The 19,455-nt window shown below is 39.7% G+C and overlaps 1 protein-coding gene across 1 annotated transcript in view; it reads right to left on the bottom strand.

The window, feature by feature from the left end:
- Positions 1–19,455, bottom strand: part of CUBN (cubilin) — a 251,860-nt gene that overhangs the window by 143,288 nt on the left and 89,117 nt on the right. The window contains exon 29 of the mRNA XM_045858052.1: positions 4,728–4,909. Within this exon, the coding sequence (XP_045714008.1) occupies positions 4,728–4,909 (182 nt within the window). The remainder of the gene's footprint in view (positions 1–4,727; positions 4,910–19,455) is intronic.

Below are 19,455 nucleotides of genomic sequence, written 5' to 3'. Positions count from 1 at the left end.
AACACTGAAGTGTTCTCTGGGGAGAGAGAGTGAGAACAACAAGCCCAGTTTTGGGAAGTATGTGATTTGAATCTATAATGATTCCTTTGTCCGATTAATTCCCCCAGCCATGCGGGAAAGGCCAAAATGAATGAAACTGCTGTTCCACAGAGGGCTGAGCACAAGCACTGTAATTGCAAAGGAATGAAGCAGGCTGACAGCTTCATGCTTATTTTCACTAGGAGGAACTATGTTCGTGTGGTCCCCTCTGTCCCTTCCAAAGCAGGACCTCAGGAAGAGCCCTGTGTGGCCCTTTACACGTACACATATGCAAATGCAAGAAACAAGATTATTTCTTGTTTAGGGTGTCCTTTCCCATTTTGAAGATTCCCCTACCCTCTTGCCCAGCACAGTCCTCAGAGTGAGAAACTGCCAGTATGTGCTCCTAATCATCAACGCCCAATAAGCAGCACACATTTGGAGAGAACATTGGGCGAAAGGGTCTAGTTCTAACAAAAAAAACTTGCATGTTGGCAAAATCGTCCTTGTTTTCCCTGCTTGGGGTCCCCTTGAGAATACAATCATAACTGGTATGAGTCAGCTAGGCCTAGAAGCCTCCAGAAGAATAAACACCATCACTTGTGCTTCCCTTCTTACTGGGCTGGGCTCACAAAAGACCATCATGGAGAGACCAGAGGGAGCTAACTGCCCACACCGAGCAATTGTCTAGGTTTATTGCACCAAGGAGTAGATTTCCTTTTCTACTTTATGCCAGTTCAAGCTCCTTTCTCGGAGATTGAAGAAAAATCAGCCAGAGTGTTTCCATGAGCCAAACAATAAAATGGCACTTTTGTCTTTCACAAATAAAACCACTAGTTAGCACATGACTCTTTAAAATAGGAAAAAGTTGGAAAGAATTTCAGGGTGTGGTTCGTTCAACTACAGCATATGACTAAACTTTAGGGGAAAAGGAATAGGTCTGATGATTAGAGCTTTAAAAATGTGTTTTTTAGCAAATTCTTAGAATATAGAACATTTCAAAGGCTCTGGTTTTAATCTGTTTTGAACATTTCTTTCTGCTCTGTTAGCTCCATTTATTGTTACAATCAAGTCAGCATTCCAGGGTCATGAGTAACCAAACGGCTGTTGATAAAAGCAACTGGCCACTTGCTGGACACAGAGTTTTGAGGGAGAAAAATGTTGACTCCTTTAACTTGGTGAAACTCAAAACACCCAATACCTGGTGACAGTGAGGTCCTACTTGGCTCTGCTCAGCAGAACAGGAAAGGGTAATGAATGTGCAAGCTAGGAACAGATGGGTCAATTTTTCTAGGCCCCACACACACCAGGGGTAACAAATTTTGAAACCTCTTGCTAACGCATTATTGGCATCCATGGTATGAGGGATAGAAAAAGTCATTTTGTTGTGTAGATGGAAAAGGGCCTCATACTAACCCTGACAAGCTCAGGGGCGGCCTCCATGGCAGCCTTGCAAACCCAGAGACCAAAAGTAACCCCCTAGGATGGTCTGAACATAAAAACTACTAAATAAAAGCAGGTCATGGCTGGCAGTCATGTCTTGAGTCTGTAGCTTTTTAAATTTTTTATTAGTAATTTTTTAGTGTATCTTTTCCATTACCATTTATCCCCCTTATAATTCCCTCACCTCCACAGTCACCATGCTGTTGTTCCCGAGTCCTTTTTCATTCTTACTCAATGTCTCCACCCCCTTTTGCTCAATCAGTCCCCCTCCCACTAGCTGTCAGCCTGCTCTCCATCTGTGAGTCTGTCCCCATTGTCCTTGTTAGTTCAGTTTGTTCATTAGCTTCCCCATATGGGTGAAATCACACGGTATTTGTCTTTCTCTGACTGGCTTATTTCACTTAGCATAATGTTCTCCAGGCCCATCCATGCTGTCACAAAGGGTAAAATGAAGCAGCCCAAGTGTCCATCAGTAGATGCGTGCATAAAACAACTATGGGGCATTTACATAATGGAATACTACTCTGCCAACAAAAAGAAGGCCTGTAGCTTTTTTGACAAAGGTCAATCTTTGCTATGAGCCCTGTCTATTGTCTTTTGCATCCAAGATAATATACCTTTGAAACATCAGAGGGATCCCCTTTTCCAAACCCCTCAGGGCAACCACCACACCAGAGCACCAGGCTGAAGAACCCCTCATTGTTCCCTTGTTCCTTAAATACCATCTCTGTGTGCTGTTAACGTTAATTATCGACTATCCTATACTCACCAATGCAAAAGAAGTATGTGGTTCTCTGTTTTACTCTTTATCCAAGTCCAGAGATTTCCCTCTTTATTTTCTCCCACCCCCTTATCTAGCACCATTGGATTTCACGGAACCCTCCTTATGTCTCCTACTTTAATTCTAATGTATAAAACAAGCTGCAAAACTGCCCATCCCCAGTACCCCAGTTGAGATTTTGCTTCCCAGCAATTGTCCACAGTTTAACTCAAATGAACTCATAAAAATTCTCTCTAGTTTTGGACACTGCTTACACAATAATTGTCATTAATGCAAATTTATTATAACATTTTTCACCTGACGAGCATTTTCAGAGAGGTCAAATTAGGTTTTTGAACAAAAAGTAAGGAAGTTACTCATTTCAGCCTTAAGGAAAAAAATAACTCTCAAAATATTTAAGGGCCTCAAATACTCCTCCAAATGCTGATTTTGATGAAACCTTGGGAGACCACCTTGTCCTAACAAAAGCAAGCCCCAACCAGACTTGCAGCCTCCTTTCCCAGCCCTCTCTGCGCAGGCACAGTTCCCGGCTTGAGAGCTGCGGCCCAGAGAGCCTGCCCTGTCCCTCTGTCCCCAAGCCCGGTGCAGGGAACAGCCCTGGTCTTTACTTCCTCACGTAGTGGGTGTGACAAAACCCAAAGCACAATGGACCTATTTACATTTGCCAAGTGGGCAACAATCTCACGCGCTTTGGAACATGAAAATGAAAGGTTTGGAACATTTCACATTACTGTGGAGAAGTCTGCTGCCAGCCTTTTGCAAGCGTCAAGGGGTTTATGCAACTGAGAAATGTTTTTGCCAACAAGAGAGACCATTTGAAGACTCCGCATTTGAGTGTCAGCCCTACTTTATACTGCGAGTGTGAATTCTGGTTGTTACCTTGTTCTCTCCTCCTAAAAAAAACACCTCCTCTTCTGAGATGGAGTCATGGCTTGGCATCAGCACTTACATGAAGATGAAGGTATGGGTGTCAGCTCTGTCCCTGCATTCACTCACTACAGCATTATCCTCTTTTAGAGATACTTGAGCTGTTAAGCATAATTCCTAGTGACTGCAATCACTCAGTGAAGGCATGATTTGAGAACCCCATTTCTTTTCAAGGAAAGAATTTGGTTTGTAATTAAATAAAGTTTTTAAGTGTTAAAGCTTTCATAAAGAACAGTCCACTCACTTCCATGTCTTGTGTACTGCCGACCTCTATCTTTTCCTGCTGATTTGCATGGAGTGCTGGGGGCAGGTGCATTCACTTCATAGCTCCTCCACTCACCGCCCTGGTGGTAATGGGAAACCTGTCCATTTTTTTGATCTTCTGTTTGACAATGGCAAAATGCAGAAAAAATTCCCTTACCTCACAGGATTATTGAACATTAGGATGGGAAAACGGATGTCAAACTAGCTTTATAAACCCATGTGTCAATCACAGAGACATTTGGATGCTTTCATTCATTCCAAAAATATGTACAAGTGTTTTCTACTTGCCAAGTATTCTGTGGCCCCAACAGTAAAGCAAACAAACACACACAAAAAGACAAATACCCAGCCCTCATGGAGCCTAAGTTCTACCAGATACAGAACCCTTGTCTGATGGGCTATACAGTCCCTTTTCCTATGGGAATGGGAGTCTTGTGTATATGTAGAAGCCTTACATATTGCAGATAGGTCAAAGTTCAGCATATATATATATATATATATATATATATATATATATATATCTGTATATATGTATATATGTATATATGTATATATATACATCTCCTGATGTATATATGTACATCTCCTGATGACCAGATCCCAGCAAAGAAAAGCAAATTATAACAGATTCTCAAAGGCCATCATAATTACCTGAGGTAAAACCTTTGCAGCAGTGTTGGAAAAGTTCTTATCTTCAAATGCCTCAAACTGCCTCAGTGACCATTTTTCTAAAAACCTTCTGCAGCAGATGCGTTTTGCACCCTGTTCCTTGTGGGCCCTCTCTGATTGCAGCTGCAGTTGAGGTGGGCAATGCTTCTGCTTACAGCCATGCCCCACCCAGTGCCTCTTCTCCACACTCTGCCTCCCCACTGCCTCTCCCGAGCGAGCTTCCTCAGACAGGGAGTGTGGGGCGTTAACGATGCCAAGTGCATTCTTCCACCATTGGAGGTGGAAGTTCAAGCACCAGTGCCTCAGCCTGGTGTCTTTAGAGGGATGATTCTAAGGTGCAGTCTTCACAGGGGTTCAGGAGGTCCTGGCAGGATTAAGCCTAAGTTGCCCACAGGGGCTCCCTTCACTCCCGATCAAACTGCCACCATCAAGCTTTTAGAGAAACCCAAACTGAGATATTAATTCCATTTGTCTGCAAATACCATTCACGAAAAGCTGATACTCATCAAAATTTCTAAGAATAGAACACTGCTCTGAACACTGGAAAGAATTTAGGAATTTTTGCAGTGATTTCCAATTCTACCCCAAATTTTGGAATGTGCTGAAAAGCAATCTAAATTCCTACCTCCAGGACATCAAAATTGCAGCTTTGGTGATACTCCACATCAAAGTCATGGATGGTGAGCTGAATGCTGCTCCCGGGCGCAGTGTGGATGTACCAGATGCACTCCTTGCTGGGGGGATACGTGTTAGGGTACCCGGGGCTGCTGAAGGAGCCTGTGTCTCCCGACAACTCCGCACCACAACCTGTTAAAACAGGAAGGCTCAATCAGTTCAAAGTGAGCACTGGCCACTGGGAAAATTTTAAAAATTCACCTAACCAAAAGATCATTGAAAAAGCACACAACTAATTTAGAAGAACCGTAAAGTTAGAGTATAGTTATAATTAAGCAGTTATAAAACAATGAGGAAAATCATGGCTACAAGTTATTAAATTTATTCTTTTTAAAGTGTATTGATTATATCATTTTGCAGGAATTTTCAGTCCTTATTCTCACCACATTGAAGCTTTAGTAATATTTTTTAAATGTCATTCTAATTTTCAGAGTTTTTTCATTATATTTAGGTAAGAGTTACCTAGTAAGAAGTACCGTGGACTGAGTGAGCAGTGTGCCACAGTGAACACCACAGCCCTCAGTCTCCAGTCTCCTTGCATCTAACACATTATTTCTAAGTGCTTTTCAGACCTAAGGCCTAGAGTTGTACGTGTATATTAATAAGGGAAAGAAACCAGTCTGAAAAGGTATGATTCCAAATACATGACTCTGTTGTGACCCTTTAAGGCTGGGCAGGTCCATGGTATTCATGTAGACAGAAAAATATTCACAAAGCTGTTGGGGTATCAGGCATGCCCTCATTCATCAGTGGGCGAGCCACGCACACTGCAAGCTGAGGTCTCCCTGCATGTCACACATCGTGGCCCTTGCTCCCCATCATGGCACCTGCCGTCGCACCTGCCCCCTTGCATGTGTCTAACTAGTGAGAAGCCTCTACTTATTTAAGTACTGGAAGGGAACAGTGCTGGGAAACTGCCAGAGCATTACATGACATAACATAATTCTGCGCACGCAAGCCCAGTTCATGTTGTGGGAACAGTTTATTGGACCCAGTCTCAAGGCTATGAGAACACTGGTTATCAGGCCCCTCCAAGACCCTGGGAGCACTGCTTCCCTGAGTAATGACTCAGACCCTAAGGTGAGGAAGCCAGACTGCCTCCATTTACCCTATAGTGACAAAGTCCATAGAATGTATGACATGAGTGAACCCTAGGGACTTTGGATGGTTATGATGTGTCAGTGTGAGTCCATCAATTGTGACAAATATCCTACCTGGTGGGGAGTGTTGTACCTGTATGGAGACAGGAGTGTATGGGAACTCTACCTTCCAGTCAATTTTGCAATTAACCTAAAACTCTTCTAAAAATTGATTCAATTAAAAAAATTAATCAGCCCTGTTTGGTGTGGCTCAGTGGATTGAGTGTGGGCCTGCAAATCAAAGGATTGCTAGTTCGATTCCCAGTCAGGGCACATGCCAGGGTTGCAGGCCAGGTCCCCAGTAGTGGGCCATGGGAGGGGCAATTACACAATAATGTTTCTCCCTCTCTTTCTCCTTCCCTTCCCCTCTCTCTAAAAAATAAAAATAAATAAAATCTTTTAAAAAAATGATATAGGTCCTGACCCAAGCAACTTTTATCTAAAAATCAAAGAAACAAATAAAAACTAATATATCAAACGCAGGCATGGGAAAACGCAGGCATATCAATTGTAGAAGGTGATTAACGCAAATCATTACAGCAAATACCTACATGCTACAATGTGGTATATAGTATAAAAAAAAAAAGCACCGCTTAGTAAGTGCTTAGATGTGTTTTACACATATTTCCTATTTTAATTCTTGTAATAGCCACACAAGGCAGGTACTATTAGTATTTGCATTTCTCAGATGAACAAATCAATGCAAACAATTGGCTTGCCCAGGGTCATCTGGCTTGAGCCAGGACACTGATGCAGGCAATGTGGTCATGCCAGAGAACCTAATTCCTATATTCTACTCCAGGGATGTCGCACTCATTTTCACCAGGGGCCACATCAGCCTCGTGGTTGCCTTCGAAGGGCAGAATGTAATTTCAATTCTTTAACAGTTAAGGAGTAGTTACATTTATACAGTCCTAAAATTATTTTGGCCCTTTGAAGGCAACCAAGAGAGAGGCTGATGTGGCCTCTGGTGAAAATGAGTTTGACACCCTTATTCTCCACACTCACATCGTATATAGGTATTCAGACAGAGATTTCAGAATGGAGAGGGAGAGGAAACTTTATGGAAGAAATAAAATTTGAGGAAGGCTTGAATTTTAAAGACAAAATTAGAAAATAATTAAAGATAAAATTAGAAAAATAATAGAGAGAGAATTATCTTGTTTCCTAATAGCAAGTTTTGATTACTGAAAAACATTCTTTGCTCTGTTAACATAGCTGGGCCTTCTTTTCTGGGCTTTTTTTTTTCCCCCAGAATATTCTTTATTGGTTGGTAAATTCCTCCAAGTACCTTCTCTTATTCTGCATCAAGGCTTTTCCATGTTTAAACATAACAGTGCCCCCCAGTTCCACTGTGAATATATGTGCATTCTCATATGAATGGAGCTGAACTGCCACGACTGGAGATTTGAGACACTAAAGCTGAGGTGGTGCCCCGCCCATGCACATTCACCCTGTATAGTGATTTAGAAAACAGTTCTTTAAAAGTTCAAAAAATAGATTTTCATACAGAATCTCCACTAAACTAAAAACAACTGAGGGGAATTCTAAGAATCTTGATGCTGTAAAGAAATCTGATCCCAGTTCAACGTGTTACCACCTTCTTGCGTTGTTACTTTCCTGCTTCCATTTGAAAACCTCTGTGTTTTCGGACTTTAAATTCATTGCACTGAGCAGTATCTTTCCTATGGCCTATAAAGTTCCTAGTTTTATTTCTGTTTACAGCCCTGTGAAAAAGCCATTTAAAATTAGACATGCAGACATTGTTTATAGACCATGGTGAATGTTAAAAAAACACAAATGCCATGAAAGATAAGAAAATGTTTTTCCTGCTACAACTACACTTGGAAAATATGCCTGAAGCCAAAATCAGCAGATTGTGTATATCCCCAGTGCCACTGCACAACCTCAGGGGGCACCAGTCACAGAATATTTCATCAAATGATACTTTTTAACGTTGTCCAAAGCAGTGGCCCATATAAGTCATCTTAACATATAAAACCTTTTACTAAAATAGGTTATAGGTAAGCAAAGCCATTCTGCTACCCCAGTATTTTTTAACGTACATTCTCAGCTCCTATAGTTCTTGGTATCAGTTGTATCACATTAAATAATTCCATGGAAAAGTCTTTGGAGAAAAATGACTCTGTGACCAAATAATGTAAAAAAGAGAACAAGAAAGGTATCTAATTTCTGCTTTTTTATTTAGCCTCAGTTCATCAGACCATCTAATACAATTTTTCATTACCGTTGATTCATCTAAAAATCTGTACAACATTTTTCCATTGTCTTTTCCAATTGTTTTAGGTTTCCTTGTAAATTCCTTTGCAAATAACAGGATGCCAATATCCTTTAACTAGTCACTGTACACTGGAATGATAATATCAGATTCCTGGCATTCGGTAATGCTTTGAAAAATTACAGTACTTCTTTTATTTACCCATTTACAGCTCTTAAAGACCCACAGTATACTTTCCCTAAGATTTTAAACAAATATAAGCAAGGTTTATAAAAACATAACCAAATTTTACTCTCTCTTCTCATCAATGGTGCTTGTGTGTGTGTCTTCGAAACAGAAATTCCAATACTATTAGCAGTGATACCCTATTGGTGGAAAAGGCTGTGTGGCTGTGAGAGGAAAAGAAAAACTCTTGGAGCTTCTACTCTCTCATGCTCTCATTACTTTAAGGCTTAACACATCACAAAGACATAATTTTGATTTAAAAGTTCACATGCAAAAAGTATAAGTTAAGTTAGCTATATTCTATGGTAAAAACTATAAAGTGCTGGAAAATAGAGTTTATTCTGATGATTATTGTAGAAACTCTGTCTTTGAATATGTAAATGTTAAAAGAGATAAAAGTAAATTTCCAATTACCATTCATTCATTGAACATATATTTGCTAGGCATATGCCACAGCACAAGCGGTGCTGTCGCGGCTGGGTGTGGCTGATGTCTATGAAAAAGACTCAGCCGTAGACACCCAGATGCCGCAGCTACATGTCCTCCTGCAAGTCATGCAACTCTTGTTGCTTTTCCTTGAGTTTTCAAAGAGTAATTTCAGTAAGTTTTGATTTTAAAATAAACGATCAGTGAATTATGTTTTATTCTTCACATGTTAATTGGTGGTAAGTTACCACTCAGAATAAAGCATCACATTGAGGCACTAAAATAGATTTTTTAATTTGTTAGCTTCGGTAGCACAAAGTTAGCAGGATGCTCTTTGCACTGATTTCCAGTCCACAGATGAGGGATGCTGGTCGGCACTCGGCCCGGTATTCTTCACTCTCTTGGGCATCATCATTTTTTCCTAGATTTGGGACACTTTGACAAGTGTATATTTGGCACCAGGCAAAAGAAAATATGCTAAAATATATATTTTAAAACTGAAAAAATGAACAGTGCCTGTTTTCCCTATGCTCTTTTTTAGTGACAAAGGAAAACATATTCACAACAAAATTAGGAAACTTTCTAGTAGTGAAAAAAGGAACTATGTAATGTATTATTTGATACTTGTTTCATAAATTCAAGCTATCATTAGGCTCACTGTGAAACATAAGGACATGAATTTGGAATTATATAATTATGGATAAAAATTTAAAAAGTGTAAATTTATGCAAAGTTTAACTTTTAAAATTATAAATGAAAGCAAATAGTTATAACTCAATACATGGTAGAGCTTTTAAATGTATAATGTAAGTCTTCTGAACTGTAGTTATGTATTGTTTCAACTTCATTAGCTGCAGAAAAGGCAGTCAGTTATAATATAGAAAATGTGATTTAGAACCTGTATCAACACACACTAACTCACCGTCAGTGAAAGAAATACCGAGGTAATCTAAAAACCCTATTGTGTGTGATTCTGAAGATCAGAAACATGTTCTAAATGCTGAAATGAATCATAAGCTAAATGATTTAATGCTTCCTCACCAACAACTTCTTGTTCATATTGAGTAGCAAAGCTGTTCATTTTATTTGACTTACTCTCTCTCTCCATTTCCTGTGGTAGAGAAAAGATTGATTTTGTTTTAGTTTTAATAAAAACTGTGGAATTCAAAAAACTAATTTGGTAAGCTGCTTTACCTATTAGTTGTTCTCACTGTTGCTAATGTCTAATCTGAAAAACTTTCTACATAAAGTATCTTAATTTTACTTTCCTATTAAAGTTAATTTCATTTGATCACTGCACTATTTCCCTTTGTGTGGGGCTTAGGATTTGACAACCTCTTGTTAAAATGCAGTTTCTCCTGAATGAGTCACAGAAGAAAATCTGTTTCTAAATCCATCTGCCCATTTTGGAGATGGAAACAATAAGGCCTCTGGAAAACCTCAGGTGTCTACATCATTTAGAGTAAAGATAATGGTACAAACATATCTGCAAATGAAACTGCCAAGAAAACACAGAGCTTAGCAGCCTATGCAATCATTTTAAAAATAATGTCATTGTCAGTCATGCCTTTTTCTTTGGGTGGGTGACGAGGGGCTCAGAAGGGTACAAGAGAGACAAGGCTGGACATAAAATAAGTTTTATCAGCCAATAGCTACCAGGAAATAAAATAAGAGGTGATGTTTAGACTCCCAATATCCTCTTCATCATCACACTGTCTGGTTGAATGAATGATAAAATATATAAGAAATTTCTGTTTCTTCATTTGTGACAGGATTAGTATGAAACCTCATAAGGATGTTATATAGATTAAATGAAATAACCAAAGTAAGGTTTTTAGCTAAGTGTTGCATATGATAATCCCTGTGTATGTGTTGTAATTTAACAGTTTACCCAGATATGAGATGATATTAGAGAAATACTTGTAGCTACAGGAGGAATTACCATACCAGGTAAAGAACCATCATGAATACCTAAGATGTAAGAAATCAATTATTCATTAAGCTACAATAAAGGCAGTTCATATTTACATGGTAATTCAGTTTTTCAAAGGGGTTTTAATAAGCATATTATCTTATTTAAAATTCATAACCACTCTATAAGGTGGGCCCATTTTAGAGATAAACAAAGTGAGGTTCAAGAAGGCACCTGGACTTGCAGCTCACAAGTGAAGGGAAGATCTGGGGCCAAAACTCGAGCCTTTCCCACACACCCCACACCTCGCGCCCCTACCCCCTGTTCTGTGTTCTCTCCACTCTGCCTCATTGGGCACTGCAGCCTTACAGTGCTGGAATGGCAGTGCTGAACACTGACTCCTCGTTACTGTTCTGTCCATCTACTGAGGAAAACATCACTGTAGCAACCTGAGAATAACAAATACAGTAAAACTCTTCTTCATTTAATTTGAGGCAAATCTGACAAAATCTAATATATTAACATCATTAGACATCAGCTGAACTGGAAATAAAGTAATGTCCTAAACAGAATCATATGTTTTCCGATTTTAACTAGTTAATCCTTACAAAACATTTAGTACTAGAGACTGATAATCTGTGAGATTCTATTTCCCTCCACACACCCTGGGCTGAGCAGAGGAAGCGCTCACCTTATCAACAGGAAGCACGTTGCAGTGCTGCACTCCTACGTAGGGAGGAAGAGTTAGAAGCTGTTCTCAAACCTGTTTGCTCATGAAGGTAATTTAAGTCTTTTTCATAACAGGGCTTTGCAAACACTTTGCTTTTTGGTCTACAGCAAGAAATGAATTATAATTTTTTTTAAAAATTAAGCATACTCTGATATTATGATGATAGAATATAATTCATGTTCTATCTTCAAGGTTTGGGGTTGATGCTGTTTTTAAGTGAAAGAGCTTCAGTAAAAGCCAGTTGGCAATGAAACAGCCAAATGGAATCAGAGGCAGAGTTTCAAAGGTGCCTTCCGTATTTCCCTACGATTGCTTAAATGCAGTCGCCTTTCTGCACTTGGCGTTTTCCTGAAACTGCTCTGTACACCAATAGCAGTGGGAGGACTGCCAGCTTGGAACTGAGGGGCCCACTTAGGCTAGAAGAAAAGGAACAGAGGATAGCCTGAATAAGACATCTTCACATACTTTATCTTCTAATTATTGAGGAAAACACCTCAAAAATTAGAAAATAGTGATCAGTGTTTAAAAGAAGTTGAAAAGCATAAGTGTAACAAAAGCATAAATCTTACACACTCTAAATTATAATGCTCCCATGCTTCATTAAAATGACTGATTAATATATTAGTAATTTTCTATAATTTAAAAATAAAAACTTTCTGGCCTGGCTGGCGTAGCTCAGTGGATTGAGTGTGGGTTGCAAACCAAAGCATCACAGGTTCGATTCCCAGTCAAGGCACATGCCTGGGTTATAGGCCACGGCCCCCAGCAACCACACATTGATGTTTCTCTCTCTCTCTCTTTCTCCCTCCCTTCCCTCTCTAAAAATAAATATATAAAATCTTAAATAAATAAATAAAACCCACAAAAAAATAAAAAATAAATAATAAATAAATAAGAACTTTCTCTTCCTCAATACCTCACTGGTTAGTCCACTTTCCTTCTGAAAGTTACCAGGGAAGCATGTGGAGGGTGTGGTGTCCTGGGGAGAAGTTACCAATAAGGACTCTTCTGGTGGGGCAGGTGTAATGTGAAATGTCCACGAAGTGCTCAGAATTTGGGGGAGATCCAAATCCAGGCAGAGTTGAACAGTTTTCTAGAGTAAACAGGCCTCACTTCTGATACAATGAGATATGCAAATAATGCAATTAAGGTGATTTTGAAGAGAAACATGCAGGTCAGGGGTAGGGTGCTGTGGACAGCAGGACCAGTAAAATGGCATTGGTCTGGTTAAGAAAGCATAAAGTATATAAAAATGGAGTCACTCCTGCCAACCAAGGCTTAGACATTGGTTAAGGCAAAGCATCCTGTTGGTTAGCCATGATGCTTTGATTCAAGAAGGAAACTGCCTAAGTCACCCTAGACACATGTGGCAAGGAGACACACCTAAGATATCTACAGGCATGATCAGAATATCCATGTCTGCAGAGTGGAACCACCCATAGATAGCTCCTGGGGAAAATCTCCACTTGGCATCAGGGGTGCCAAGACACTTATCAAGAGACCCAGAAGGGTAGAGTACAGCACTGTCAAGGGTATAACTGAAGCAGGCTCCAGACCACTGCTGAGACAGCTGAGCTGCACACACTGGAGAGCTGCTCCACACCATGCTGATTTCTTGCCAGCCGTACTGCTAAAGGCTCTGTCCTGCTGGACTGAAAACTTTGTCTGCCCCACCGCCCACCTCGCTCTGGAGATTCTTTCTTACAAGATGTTGACGGCCCCCTGCCCACCATGCTGCCTCCCAGACCTGTTGACTGAGACTCTGGGACTCGGGTTTGTTATCTCCCCCTTGGCTGCTGTGTGTGTGTTGTGTTTACCTTAGACTGTTAAAGTGTGAGTAGGATACTAATGTATGCGGATGTTCTACTTTGAGTGAACCTACATTCAGTAAAAGCTGAGGAAAGAGCATTGTTACCTTGTGTGCCCCTTGCCTGTTCCTTGATGCCGGGTGGCTCAGTAGGCAGCTAGCCCAGCAGTTGCCTGGCTTATTTATAGGAAAGACTATATCATGAACATAGGCTTGTGACAGGTGTGCAGGTGAAGAAGAATGTGAATGCCTTAAAATGACCAAAGTTGTCTGAAGGTGACTGTGGCATGTTTAAGGACCATAAAAAGTTAGCGATTCTTGGTTTGATTTTACCCGTTAGTTCCCCAACAATATAAAAGTATATGCCACTCTCTGGAGATAGGTATCTATCCTACAAAGAGAGAAGGCTAAAATCAGATCAATAGTCCTCTCTGAAGGCAGAGCCAAGGGTAGAGGTTCAGAATTCATCTGATCTTAAGGATTTGCAGGTCAATTTTCTGGGGGAATTTTGTGGGTTAGCAATTATTCCGAGGACAGAGACACAAGTTGGAGCAATTATACGATGAAATCAGAGAAGAAAACCAGGTAATATAAAGACCAAGGAATGTGAAATTCTACTGAGGAAAAAGAAAGAAGAAAATAGATAACAAGAAGAAAAAATACAAAGCAAGGTGACTCCAGGAGCTGAGAAAGTTACCAAAAGCTCTGGAACCTCCTCACATGTTATGTCTACATGGAACATGTAATGTGACCTTATTTGGAAGTAGGGTCTTTGTAGATGCTATCAGGTTAAAATGAGGTCATACTTCACTAGAGTTAAACCGAAACTCAAATAATTGGTGCCCTTATAAGAAAAGGAAAATTTGGACAGAGACATAAATAGAAGGAAAAAGGTCATAAGAAGACAGACGCAGAGACTGGAGTTACACACACATCTACAAATGAAGGAAAGCCAAGGATTGCCAGTGACCAACCGAAGCCAGAAGAGGTAAAGAAGGATTCTGCCCTAAAGCCTTACAAGGGTGGCCCTGCTGACATCTTGATTTTGGACATGTAGCCTCCAGAACTTTGAAGAATAAATTTCTGTCTCCCATCCTTTCCTGATAAACAAGGTAGACAACTCAAGGCAGGCAAACAAGGACAGCAACTATGAATAAGACATCTGAAGGAGTGTGAACCTGTAAGCTTGCCTTACTCCCTCTTAGATTTACTACTTCCCATCCATCACACTGAGGTTTACATGATGGCTGGCTGAGGATAAGGTTAGAAGATAGGCTATTTTAGCCTGTTTGTGCTGCTGTAACAAAATACCACAGACTATGTAGCTTATAAACAGCAGAAATTGATTGACTGGTTGACTGTTGGGTGAGGGCCCTCCTCTGGGTCAGAGACCACACGTGGTAGAAGGGGGCAAGGGATCTCTCTAAAACCCCTTCCATAAGGGTACTAATCCCAATCACTTAACCACCTCCCAAATGCCCCAGTTCCTCATTCCATCCCCATAGGAGTTAGGTTTCAACACATGAATTTTCAGGGACACAAACACTCAGACTCAGGAGAGTCTACTATTGAGAAAACCAGAGACAAACTTAGGGCCAGGTACCACATTAGGAGGAAACAAGCAAACTCAAGAACTAAGGACCATGACCTGTAGCATTGAGGAGTCAGTAAGGGTTTAGAAAGTTTTGTCTTCCACAAGGACTTCACCCCAGCCCCAGACTTTTTGATGATCATTTTGTCTGATGGACTGCCACATAGCTGTAGATACGGAGTAGAGTTATCTGTTGCCCATGGCAGGGACAAATTTTTTAAAAAGTGAACAAATAAGGCCATAACATGAAGTTAATGACTTGTAAAATAGACACAAGGAGCTTAAATATCAATGTTGTCCTTAGTTGCAAAATAACTTAGAAATTATTATATAAGATGTCATATGAATATTCAAAGTTAAGATTATCACAGCCTTCTGACATTCTGAGATGTCCCGAATCTTAATATTGCCATGCTCTGCCCCAGCACACCATTAAAGAGAAGTAACTGAGTGACCCATATTGTAGGACTTTTCATAAAATATACCTTTTCATTTCCTACATACTAAAGAATAAAAATCTTTCATTTTCACCCAGAAAATTATAGCCAATCTCATCATCTTTACACTTTGATTAACTATATCTTTTTCTTTCTAATCTACTCATTCTAACCAAATTAAAAAAAAATGATTTCCCAGCAGAAATTCTTTGCTTACAGTTCAGGAGAAATCAATCACACTCTCTCTCTTAGACTTTTTTTTAATTATTGAAGTTTTTTAACAAAATATATTTTTAGAAAGTATAAAAATATCTTCCAAGGAAATGAATTAAGACCAAGGCAATGGGACTAATGTCCCCTAAAATAAGTAGTCATGCTTAAGGCTACTTTATGAAATCCCAAACAGGCAAAGACAGAGGAAATGTGCTCTCTTTATGTGATTTCCAAGTTCAACCCTCATACTGTTATTCAAAAGTATTCATTCTAATCCTGATTTCTGTCAAGTTAATTACTTTGGTACACAGTGCTCTCGCAGGAAAGAACTCAGGAGCCTCTCCCCTAGGGCTCTGCATCACTTGACCTCTCCCCCTGCCCTGCCCGCCCCACAGATTCCTTCTCTCACCTTTTCCTGACTCTTAACCATTTTCCCACAGGGAGGTTGCTCCACGTGGACAAATGAACAGATGTGGGCAGCACCTGCCATGCCAACACTTGTGATGTCCTCTGGTCCTCCGAGCCCTGTCGGAGCCTGAGCCATGAGACTGTTTTCCATGACTGCTATACCAGGATGAGGGTCCCTTGCAGGGCAAATGCTGCAGAGGCATTCAACCACCCAAGGTCATTAGCCTACAGGCCACACAGTACTCTCTGGCTGGGCTCCTAACTCAACCAAATCCTCAGGGGCTCCACCCCACCCCTCATTGTTTACCTCTATCAAACCAACCTGTTTGGGGGTGGGCAGCTACCCTTTCACTCCCTTTGTAGACTAGTGGTAACAGAGTAAACCATCTCTGCAGTCTATATCGACCATAGATAGCCACTCCAAAAGACAAGTACTTTTAAATAACTAGTAAAGTAGATATTGTGTTGAAGAACAGACAAACATCTGTGATTTTGAACTCATCATTTGTGAAGTAATGTGCTTCCAGGCATTATTGTTACTTGAAGTGAAGAAAGAATAAATTGTGTATTTTAGTGGGAAGACTTTGAAAGCAGAACCTGTTTTACGTGGGAAGGATAGCATACACTCATTTAAAACCCATTCATTTTCCTCAGTGGGAATTTAGTTGCAAAATTACCTGCCGTGAACTCTAAACTTCTCTCATAGTATCATTTCATCTTTTTTGCAATGAAAAGTTGTAGGGAAAAATCATTGGCTTTTAGGCAGAGTGCAACAGTTAAAACACTGGCTCTGGAGTTTGACAGCACACAATTGGTTTTGTGTTCTTGTTTTATCACTTACTGGATTGGTGAGTTTGGGGAAGTTACACTTCTCTGTAACCCTCTCCTAAGTTTTCTTGTCTGTAACATGGGGGTGACGATGCTTATTTCAAAGAATTATTGGGAGGAAACATGATATAATATTTTTAAAACTCTAACCAAAGGACCCAGTCCATGGTATTATTTTTTAAATCAAGTGCACTTTCTAAAATGATGACATCAACATTTTTAAGTTATCACATCACTGGTTATATAACTTCAATATTTTAAAAATAATTGCTTGGTCCAGTAATAATAAATGAGCTGTCAATCAAATCAATGCACTAAGCATTTAAATCATATTTTTATTCACTCTGTACAGGGCAACATGGTTAATTTTTATCATAACTAATGTCTTAAAATAAATTTTAAATTCTATTTAGGTAGTAAAAACAATGTTATTTAGCCTGAGCATCATCTATAAGTATAACTAGAAGAAGAAAAATCAGGGACAAACCAAATTAATGTCATTACTTATACAGAGAATATAAAATTCGACTGAATCTGCTGGCATGTTATCACCATCCTGTACCGCAGATTCAATCTGCTTTGTGAGTCACTGCCACTGAAGGCCGGCACCAGCTTCCCCAAGTGCACGGTGACACCCACGCTACGCAAGTCCTTGGATACATAGCATTAGAGACAAATACGGCAATATTTAAATGCCATATTTGTGAATATTAAATGAATGCTCAAAAAAGAAACATCTGGGGACAAAAATTAAGGTTCTACAATGAACCTCATGTTTGTTCTGTGTGGGTTTAGTCATTTCTGACTGCGACAAAATGTGAAACTGTGGAAAAAAATGTGTGGTTTCTTTCTTCACATTGTATGAAAAAGTGTGGAATCCCCTAAAAAGTATGTGCCATGTGAGAGATACCATTGCTAGGGAACCAGAACACAAACAGCAGATTCCAAAAGCCCTGCCTTTGGCCCAAATCTCAAGGACAATTACAAGTTGTGCAATATATGATTTGGGAAGGTCATGGTTACTTGAGGGTTATTTTTTTCTTTTTATAACTGTTTCAAAAAGTAGCAATGGAAATTGAACTACAACTTTTTCAAGCAGTAGTGACATGGGAATTGAACCCACTGGTTACAAGACTCAGGGCCAACATTAAACGAAGGTCAACTATGTGTATGTGTGTATTCTGCTGTTGTCAAGGAGGCAAGTGGTGTCAGGATTTAGCTTTTCCACTCATTCTGAAATGTCTGCATTTGTTTCATGCCATCTCTGATTGCTAGGGCCTTGATGGAAAAATTCTGAAGCCAAGGCAAAAAAAGAACTGCAAGATTTTTTTAAGCAAATTATTATCCCAGTTTCACAAGTATGAATTACTTTATAAACAATTTTTTTTAAATTAGCAGTATTCATAATGAACTTCTTTGCAAAAAAAAAAGATGTGAGAATTTGCCAAAAATAAAAATCACAGTGTCATAATGCAAAAATTGAGCCCTTGCCTTGATTCTACATTAAGACTATATTCATTTGCAGTCTCCATGTTTCAGATTTTTCTAAGAGTATCATGAAGACAAAGTTTAAAAATGTCAAACAGGCTGAAGCGGCTAGAATGAGCAGGACAGGACATAGCAGCGTGTGGGGATGTGAGAGAAAGCCCAGTCAGCATTTTCCCCAGTTAGGGAAATCAGTTTCAACGTAACAGAACTGTTTCTTACAAGTGTCTATGGTACTTAAATTTCTATCCAAACTGGACAGCATTTCTTTTATCTTATTTCACACAATATAATAAAACAATCCCCAGAGTCTATGTTTGTCTATGTCAAAAGACTGCTTACAGACTCACTGAACAAAGGATGTATTTTTTTATCATAAATAAAGTTATTTTAGAGGCAGACTGGGACAGGTGTTTTACCATCTCTCTCTCGGGTATTATATATCATTGCTTAGCAGGAAGTAACCCTATGAAGGCGATTCATCACTAGCAGAGAGAAAGGTCTCTGTGTGAGATTAGGACCAGATAGTGTGACTCACATCCCGCTCTTGTGGGCACGCCCTGGAATCTTTGCAACCCACAATTCATAAATTTACTTTCATTGTGAACATCATACCTCCAGATTGTGAATGTCTGCGCTGTGCAGAAGCAAAGCTCAGGACAGTCAAGTAATAAATCCAGGTTCTTGCAACGGTTCTCATCAACTGGCCTCTGACAACCTGTCTTGCTTTAACTTCAATCACTCCCTTTAGCTCAGTATTTCTCAGCCATATTTGGTTCATTATTGCCCTTCTAAGGAGCCTTCTTAGTTATTTTTCTCACAAATTCTCCCCCATGAAATTTTAATAACAGATATATTATGTATCTGTTATATATTTTATATATATTATATATTATATATTATATATTATATATTATATATATATCTGTACTTTGTGCATAAAGCATACGATTTTCTTCACCTTTCCAAGAGCCAATTTCCACCACCTTGGGGTTGACACTGAGGCTATGTGCTCTAGCTGAAATACTTGCCAGTTGCAAAACTTTGGTGTTATCCTAAGCTTCCCTGCTTCTACTTAGAAATGTCTTCCTGTCTTGGATACTTGTCTGACTCACCAGTTCTTGTATTACAGCCGCCTGGAGGGCCTCTTGAACTCCCTCAGGCTCTCCCAGGTCTCCTTTGCGCCCCCACAGTCATGGATTATGGAATTACTCCTACACTTGTTTATTTGTCTGTTT

This window comes from Phyllostomus hastatus, unplaced genomic scaffold, assembly GCF_019186645.2.
Source record: "Phyllostomus hastatus isolate PE091 unplaced genomic scaffold, TTU_PhHast_1.1 phas_scaffold_1674, whole genome shotgun sequence".
In the NCBI taxonomy this organism is placed as follows: domain Eukaryota; kingdom Metazoa; phylum Chordata; class Mammalia; order Chiroptera; family Phyllostomidae; genus Phyllostomus; species Phyllostomus hastatus.
This window is presented reverse-complemented; position numbering and strand designations above follow the sequence as displayed.